This window comes from Sceloporus occidentalis, unplaced genomic scaffold (genome assembly GCF_023333645.1).
Source record: "Sceloporus occidentalis isolate IW3139 unplaced genomic scaffold, rSceOcc1.0.p SCAF_1, whole genome shotgun sequence".
Taxonomy (NCBI): domain Eukaryota; kingdom Metazoa; phylum Chordata; class Lepidosauria; order Squamata; family Phrynosomatidae; genus Sceloporus; species Sceloporus occidentalis.
Genome location: NW_028316981.1, coordinates 2,071,483 through 2,080,375, shown reverse-complemented (window position 1 = coordinate 2,080,375; position 8,893 = coordinate 2,071,483). Strand labels below are relative to the sequence as shown.

General features: G+C 42.9%; 1 protein-coding gene across 1 annotated transcript; it reads left to right on the top strand.

Moving 5' to 3' along the window:
* Window positions 1-7,529, top strand: LOC149320350 (zinc finger protein 500-like). Its single transcript, XM_089499516.1, has 5 exons — window positions 1-515; window positions 1,808-1,934; window positions 3,473-3,576; window positions 5,921-6,041; window positions 6,832-7,529. Exons 1-5 carry the CDS (start codon window positions 99-101, stop codon window positions 7,527-7,529), a joined length of 1,467 nt encoding a protein of 488 aa, XP_089355642.1. The 5' UTR covers window positions 1-98.
* Window positions 7,530-8,893: the final 1,364 nt, after the last annotated feature.

Here is an 8,893-nt window from a genome sequence, read left to right as displayed (position 1 = left end):
TTGCAGTAGAGCCTCTTAGGGACATCTTTGCCTTTAGACGGACAGAAGAGGAGTAACTTTGATTCTGTTTGTGGCTTCATTGGTGTAAACAAACATAAATGGATGAACCAGATTCAGTTGGTCTTGAAGGAGGAAGAGGCCCTGATGCCCTCAGTGATGACATTAGAAAGGGATTCTGGAAGAGGACAGTCCAGGAGTCCCTGGAGGAGGACTTTGCCAGCTCAGCCACACAGCGCCAGCACTTCAGGCAGTTCTCCTACAAGGAGGGCAAGGGGCCCCGAGAAGTTTGCAGCCGAATCCACTGTCTCTGCTGTCAGTGGCTGAAGCCAGAGCGACGCACAAAAAATGAGATCCTGGACCTGGTGATCTTGGAGCAGTTCCTGAGCATCTTGCCCCCAGAGATGGAGAACTGGGTCAGGGAATGTGGGGCAGAGACCTGTTCCCAGGCAGTGGCCCTGGCAGAGGGTTTTCTCCTGAGTCAGGCAGAGGCAGAGAAGAAGGCGAAAGAGCAGCAGGTGAGAGCATTTCCTCCTGGGGCCAAGGTGAGCAGGATTTGGCTCTGGGCTGCCTTTATTGAGCCTATGAAGACTTCAGGGGGCAAAGCCCCCTTGAGGAGATTTTGCTGAAATGTGGTGCCCCCAGATTGGCTTTGATAAGGAGGAGCATGGAGAGAGTCCACCTTATGATGAAGTGGAATCAGTTCCCAAAGCCTCTGAGAAGGGCAATTCTGTTTCAGAACAGGTTGATGCTCCCTGTGTACCAGGTTTTCAAAGGAAGTGCCAGATTTCTCTGCTGGCACTGCCACACAACCAGACAGGTTCAGGAGCAGAATGGGCTTCCACCAACTCATAGCCCGCTCTTGCTCTAAAGGGTAAAATGTTTTTACTGTTGCTGACTTTTTTCTTTTCATTTCATTTTACTTTTATTCCAAAGTTCTGTTGTTATTCTACTATAACAAATCACCAACGATAGTGTAACCACAGGCTCTACGCGTAGGTATATCTATACAGTATTAATTTTATTATTATTTAATTAATTTATATGTTGCCTTTCTCCTCGAAGGGAGCCAAGGTGGCTCATAGATTCAGAAACAATAACAACATCATTACAATAATATCAAAAACAGTTAAAATCATCTAAAAACTATATAAAATTACATTAATCATGTACAAAAGTTAAAAGGCATGACTAATTAACTATCTGTATGCAGCTCTGAGAGCCTTTGTGGCTGAAGAGCGGAGTATAAATGCGACAAATAAATAAATGGTTGTTTTTCATTTTTGTTTCTCCAAATTGTGTGTGTGTTTTAAAGAACTGTAACAAACATATGGAGAAATAAAAATGAAAACCTACTACTGCTGTATAGATATAACTACCTGTACAGTTTGTGGCCACAATACTGTTGTTGGTGATTTGCTATGTTGGAATAATATATCTATATCTATATAATATTTATTATATATAATATATGTAATATAATAAACATGGATCTACAAGAAGACTTCTATTATATGTCAAAGCAGGATTTTCCAGGACTTCATATGTTCAGGCTGTGGGGCTCTATGGAATTGCTTTTATTCCATTATATACAATGAAGTTATAAAAAGTATTAACACAAGGGTCATGCTGTATCCCACATTTTTGAGCTCTTATTTCATATGTGATATATCACCTTTTCAAGTATGAGCTGCTGACCTTTTCCTGACTTGTTTGAAGGTGGATGTCTCATAGCACACAAGCACAAAAACTTTGCCATTTCCCCATCCTTCTCCAAATTCCATGTCTTGAATCCTGACTGCTGTTTCAGGCCAAGAATCCTTTGTTAGAAATTCACTCTGAACTCCCTGTGGCTGAGAAGTCTCCATTGGACCCCAGGCAGAATCCTCAATGGAGGGCCATCCAGCAGGAGTGTGATGGAGGGGGGCCCTTTCAAGGTACGGATGAACAATCTTTGTTCAGAATCCCGTGTCTCTTTGTTTTTATTATTGTGTACCTTTAAGCCATTTCCAACTTAAGGCAACCCTATTATGGGGCTTTCTTGGCAATGGTTGTTCAGAGGAGGTATCCCCTTCCCTTCCTCTGAGTGTGACAGCATGTGACTTGTCCAAGGTCACCCAAGGAGTTTCTATGGCTGAGCAGGAATTCAAACCCTGCTTTTCAGAATCATAATCCAATGCTGAAACTACTACAGCAATCCGGCTCTAATGTCCTCAATGGAAGCTGTTAGGCTTTTTGGTCTGTGGAACATCAGTGTTCAGCTCAAGATTGTGTAAGTGGAGTTGTGCGTGCAGGGTCACTGTAGGTGTCTAGGTAAAGCCAAGAAGGAAGTCGCCAGGAGAGAGGAGGAAGAGGGACCCCAAAACTCCTGCTGGGGTGATAAACCCACTAAGCAACCAATCCCTCCAGTGTAGAGAGGGAGTCTGTGAGGCTAATAAGATCCTTAATCTCCAGCCCAGATCTTCACAACAATCTACACCAGAGAAGCCATTTAATTGAGAGAGAGAGAAGCTGGGAGGAACTTAACACTCACAATATCACCAGATGGGCAAGTTGGCCTGATCTGGATTTAAAATGGACTCAGATCTTGGAGTCAGGGGTAAGTGGGATACTTGTGGTTTGAGTCCAATTTTGAGCTTCACTGAGTTTGGCAAGGCTTCAGCTCTGTTCAAAGGAATCCTCTCAAGTGCAAATTATATGTTTGCAGGGAGGAGAGGGCCACCCTCTTGCCACCAGTCCTGCATGCAGTGAGCTCAGCTTCCTAGGGAGGTGGAAGAAATGTTGAACAGGAGGAAGGATCCAGGGCTAATTTCTGAAAGGGGTCTGTCTGAATTTTCATGATAGGGAAGGAAAGGAAAGGGATGGGCACCTAGAGATGGCTGGAGAGAAAAGTAATGGGGATGGGGGATTCACTTGTGAATGTAGGCAGGGATTCTGGGATGCAAACAGGATCCTCATTACCACCTTCTCTTCACAACAACCTACTCCAGAGAAGGATGTCATTTAAGTGAGAGGAAAACACTCTAGGAGGCTTACTGTGGGAGGAATAAACACTCATGTGCACTCCCGGTATCACCAGATGGGCAGATTGGCCTGATTTGGATTTAAACGTGACTCTGATCTTGTGGTGAGGTGTAAGGGGGATACTTTAGTTTTATGAGTCCAATTATGAACTTGACTGGGAAGTGGCTTTATTATTAATCATAGACTCATAGAGTTGGAAGAGCCCCCAAGGGCCATCCAGTACAACCCCTCCCCCCCCACCATTCAGGAATATACAATCAAAGCATAAATAAAATCATGTCATGTCACTATGTGCCCCAAATATAACAGCTTCAATTTGGTTATCCTCTCCCCCCCCAGTATACGTTCTAGCTTGATTTGTGCCCAAAGCCATTGATTTGTCTTTTGTGATCCAAGGAAGACTATATAAATGAGTGCACATGTAAAACACCTCCATTTGTTCTTTCTGCAGGTGTGCATAGGTCCAAGATGGTCCCCAAACATACAGAGATAGGGGAATCTACATTGACTTTCTCCTCCATGGAAGAAACTGTAGCAAAGATGACCTTAGAACAGGTAAACGTTCACTTCTCCTTTGTGATGGCGCCATGGGGGGGGGGGTTAGTCTGGTATATGATGGGTGGTCCTTGGTCCTTCCGTGGCTCTGTTGATCAGTGCTTCCTGCCATCTTGTCCTTGGTTCTCTTCCCACCGAATGAGGGCCAGAGGTGGTGGGACTCAGCTTACTGCCAGTGGTTGCCACCTCAGAAGGACTTGTTCTATTCCTACATGAGCATTAAACCCATTGCTTTTAGACATGGCTGACCATTTTGGTAGAGGGAGGCACCTGGTTTTGAGTCATCATGAAAGGAAGCAATTTCTAAAGGTCTAATTTGTAATTTTCATATATTTATTGTCAAGGATGAGAACAGACTCTTGTAGTGGTCTCAGTCTTATATACTAAAAGAACTTGACCTTATAGACTGGAAATCCAAAAAAATCTGCTGATTGGGTGAGGCTCCCCTAGGTTTATGCCTGTTAATAATGCAGACGGGAAAGACCTATGTGGCAAAGTTTCCATGTGTTAAACAAAGTCTCCCTTAACACAAGAAATCTAGATCATTGGGGACCCTAGATTGAAGCCTTGTTTTTCCCCCTCTTTCTCTATTCTTGAAGATCTAGGAAATTGAGGAAAAGAGATGGGAGAATATTCAAACAAGTCCCTCTCTATTTGTATTCTGAAGTGATCATATAATACTTGGAATGCACCATGTGCTTTCTTCCCTTTTGTTTAATGTAATTCCGAACCCTCCATGAGGAGGGTACAAGGCCTGTTCTCCCATCAACACACGGCCACTGCTTCGCTCAGCCACTTGAGTTTGCTGAGGAATAATTTTATTGGTACAATGGGGGGAGGGGGACAAAAACATGGAGGGTTGCATGCGACCCCAACTAAAAAAAGCACTTAAGTTAATCATAGAATCATAGAGTTGGAAGAGACCACAAGGGCCACCTAGTCCAACTCCTTGCCATGCAGGAATTCACAATCAAAGCATCCCCAACAGATGGCCATCCAGCCTCTGCTTAACAACCTCTAAAGAAGGAGACTCCACCACACTTCAAGGAAGTGTGTTCCATTATCGAACAGCTCTTACTGTCAGAAAGTACTTCCTAATGTTAAGATGGAATCTCCTTTCCTGTAGCTTGCATCCATTGTTTCATGTTCTAGTCTCTGGAGCAGCAGAAAACCAGCTTGCTCCCTCCTCAATATGACACCCCTTCAAATATTTAAACAGGGCTATCATATCACCTCTTAACTGTCTCATTTCCAGGCTAAACATACCCAGCTCTCTACGTTTTTCCTCATAAGGCATGGTTTTCAGGCTCTTCACCATTTTGGTGACCCTATGCTGATTCGTCCACACACAAACACAAAAGAAACTGAGAAGAAGTCTCTTGTAACCCTGACCCCAACACCTCCTTTGTTCCCTGAGGCTTCATCTTTTCTGCCATGCCCGGGGAGGGGGTCTTTCCCTCAGGGACTACTAGTTTTGCTTAGGGGGCTTCTCCATCTCCTTCCACTTACACTTCTCCCTTAAGCCCCATGAGTGTGCATGGCCACTTCTCTTATCCCAAAGACAACCACTCCCCTAAACTCTGTCTTGTGGCTGTTGTAACCCCCTTCTTTCACATTCTCACCATCCTCCTCAACACTATCACCAGGGTAATCTTCACCCCTTGCTCAATCCCAGCTACCTAGAGCCATTCCACTACCCCATTCACCTCCCTGCTATTCCCATCTGCCTGGCTCTGCTTTGTCAATACCGGGCCTAGTGTACTGTTCCCAGTCTCCTCCTCCGTTCTCAGGCTCTCCTGGTCCTCCTCTCTCTCTTGTGCATCCTTCCTTGTCTCCTGCTCTGTTCTTCCTTTTATTCTCTCACTTATCCTATCTCTTCTGTGTCCTTTGGGCCCTGCCTCCCTTTCTCTGAATCCCAGAAGCATGTTTTTTACATTGTACCTTCTCTCTTCCTGTTCTGTTCTGCCTGAGTGTAGGTAGGATATAGTTACAGGGCTTTAATAGACATATCCTGCTGCCCTTTATGGCTTCACCCTCTGGCCATCCCCATAATTTCTCCAGATGGGTAGGATCATGACTGTGGTGGTACTGTCATAGGAGGGGTTAAGGGAGGGGGTGTGTTCGCAGTGAGCACTCCATGCACCCCACTGTGGATCACACTTAGTCATTCATAGAATAATAGACTCACAGAATCATAGAGCTGGAAGAATTCCCCCAAGTGCGATCCAATCCAAACCCGTCATGCAGAAATACACAATCATAGCACCCTGATAGGTGGCCATCCAGCCTGTTTCAAAATCTCCAAAGGAGGAGGACTCTACATGAGGACTTTTTACTTTTACAGGTGACCTTTGAGGATGTTACGGTGTACTTCGTAGAGGAGGAATGGGAGCTGTTGGGTCCAAACCAAAGATTTTTGTACAATGAGGTGATGATGGAAAACTATGAGAATGTAACCTTCCTAGGTAAGGAACTTGAACCTATTGCCCCTCCTACAAACACGGTCCTTTCATACTACATTGTCATAACACTATGATTCCATTTGAATTATCATAGCAACACCCTATGAAATCTTGGGGTTTATAGTTCAGTGATGCAATAGAGCTCTTTATTTGAGGATTCTAAATACCTCTCCCTAAACTGCCAATCCTAGGATTTTGTAGGAAATAACCAAGGTAGTTAATATTTTTTTGCCCCCAAATGCTCCTCAGCACATCCCAGACCTGCATATTGTGGCCCCTCTTTCAGCCTTTCTTGCCTCTGGCGAGCCTTCCAATATCCTCTTGGGAAAAAGGCTTCCTCTGGACCTACAGTGGCTCAGAATGGGTCCAACACTTCCTGTAAAAAGATGTTGGGGGATATTGAGAAGCAAAACATTATTTCATTTTCTTCCAAATGGTACAATGGGGAGAGCATAGCAAATGTACTCCAGCTTTGTTTTCCCAGTAAGGTACCTCTGGGAAAGTCCATAATAGGGCCAGAAGAGGTGCCTCAATGTGAGGGAGGCACATTTTAACAACAAGTTTGAGTTAAATGGTGTGAATTGGCTCAGGTCTTTGTTTTTAGACATATTAAGGGGTTCCATTTAGTAATTCTGACTGATATCTGTGAAGGGAGGTAAAGGGGACACAGAAACTTCTTTTTCCTGATATTTCTTTTTCTACTTGAGTTTGATTAGGTCCTTTATTGATTCCAGAAGCTCTTCTTCTCTTAACACTGAGATTCAGTCTTGTCTGTCCTTGTCCTTCTTTATAGAAGAACCTGTGAATGATCAGAGAAGCCACACTGGACAGAAGCCATACGAATGCCAGCAGTGTGGAAAATGTTTTCCTGCCACATCACACCTAGTGAAACATGAGAGAATCCACACAGGAGAGAAACCACACAAATACCAGCAGTGTGGGAATGGTTTTGCTCAGAAATCAGAACTTATGAAGCATCAGAGTGTCCACACAGGAGATAAACCATATACATGCCAGCAGTGTGGGAATAGTTTTGCTCACAAGTCGGATCTTATGAGGTGCCAGAGAGTCCACACAGGAAAAAAACCATACATATGCGAGTTTTGTGGGAAATGTTTTGCTCAGCAGTCAACACTTGTGAATCATCAGGGAATTGTCACAGGAGAGAAATCACACAAATGCCAGCAATGTGCAAAATGTTTTAGTCAGAAGTCTGATCTTGTGACACACCAGAGAGTCCACACAAGAGAGAAACCATTCAAGTGTCAGCAGTGTGGGAAACGTTTTAATCGGAGGTCAAATCTTATGATTCATGAGAATCCCCAAGGACACCCCGCGGCCAAGGACACCCCGCGGCAGCGGGGAGGAGAAGAAAGGGGCCGCTTGGCCGCTTTCTCCTCTGCGTTGCTGGCGCAGCTGTCTGAAGGCTGCACCCAGCGACGCAAAGCCAAGAAGGAGCTCCGAAACGGAGCTCCTTCTTGCGCTGCGTAAAGGGCGCTCTAAGCGCCCTCGTGCGGCGCAAGGACGTCACACCCGCGCCGCCTCGTTTGGAGGCGGCTGTGTGGAACGGCTGCTGCCATTTTGTGTGCGCTCTGCGCGTGCTCGGGTTAGGGGCATCCAGAAAGGACACCCCTTTCTAACCCTAGCACGCTTGGAACGCACACTTTAAGGCCCGTCTGTAACGGGCCTATATAAATGACAACAGTGTGGCAACTGTTTTACTTCAGATAATAACCTTACATACCACCATAGCATCCATGCAGGGACCAGCCATAGAAATGCTAGAACTGTGGGAAATGTTTTGCTCACAATTAATACCTTTTGAAACATCACAAAGTCCACACTTGATAGAAAGTGTAAAAGTGCAAGCAGTTGAAAATGTTTTTTCTTTGGAGAGACAGCCTTTATATATCTAGATTGTAGATTTTCATACATTAGCGCTATTATAATCCTTTTTTATTCTATTTCTGTTTCAAAGTTTATGGTTTAAAGTATGCTGCCCTTAAAGGATCGTTCAATAAATCTTTTAAACAGTATTTATTTGTATTCAGCCCATAAAAGTTCCAATCATACATATAATCTTTCATAATACATTCAGCCTTCAACATAGATAGACTTATGATCTACAATAACTAACCAAAAACATGTGTTAACCTCTCAGTCATCCCTTTTGGAATTATAAAATACTTATTTAACATAACAAGTTGACTTCCACATTGGACTGTTCTTACCAAAAAACTGGTGTTCTGTCTTATATCAATATAATTGTATGACTCTAAATCTGATTTGACATTATAAAATAAATATAGAAATAACGATTGAGCTTTACATTCTCAATCAATTAACTTTGTTAACAAAACTTGATAATGTATTTTTCTATGATTTATTTACAGTGTTGTCATTATCTACACATGATGGATAAGCAAACATTATATCTTTATATTTAATCTTTCCTTCTTCTTTCCTGTTTTGTTTACTTACTTTGTTGTATTTATCTTTATAACTACTGTCCTCTAATTTGGAACAATAATATCTTTCCAACACTTTTCTAAGTAATTATAAAATACTTGTCATGTTTTTTGAATATATTCTTCCGTTTTTCCTGTCATCCAACAGGTCATCTTATCTAATTCAGCCATTTCATATAATTTAATTAGCCATTGTGCTACTGTTGGTATTTATTTTCTTTTTTCCACATCCATGCATATATTTTTCTAGCACGTGTTAATACATTTTTTAAAAAACAGTCTTCCCTGTTTCTTTTCTGTTTCTTTTTGGATCATGCCTAACAAAAATACTTCTACTAGAAAATTCATTTCTATCTCTAATTCTGTTATTATTATTTTATAGATTTC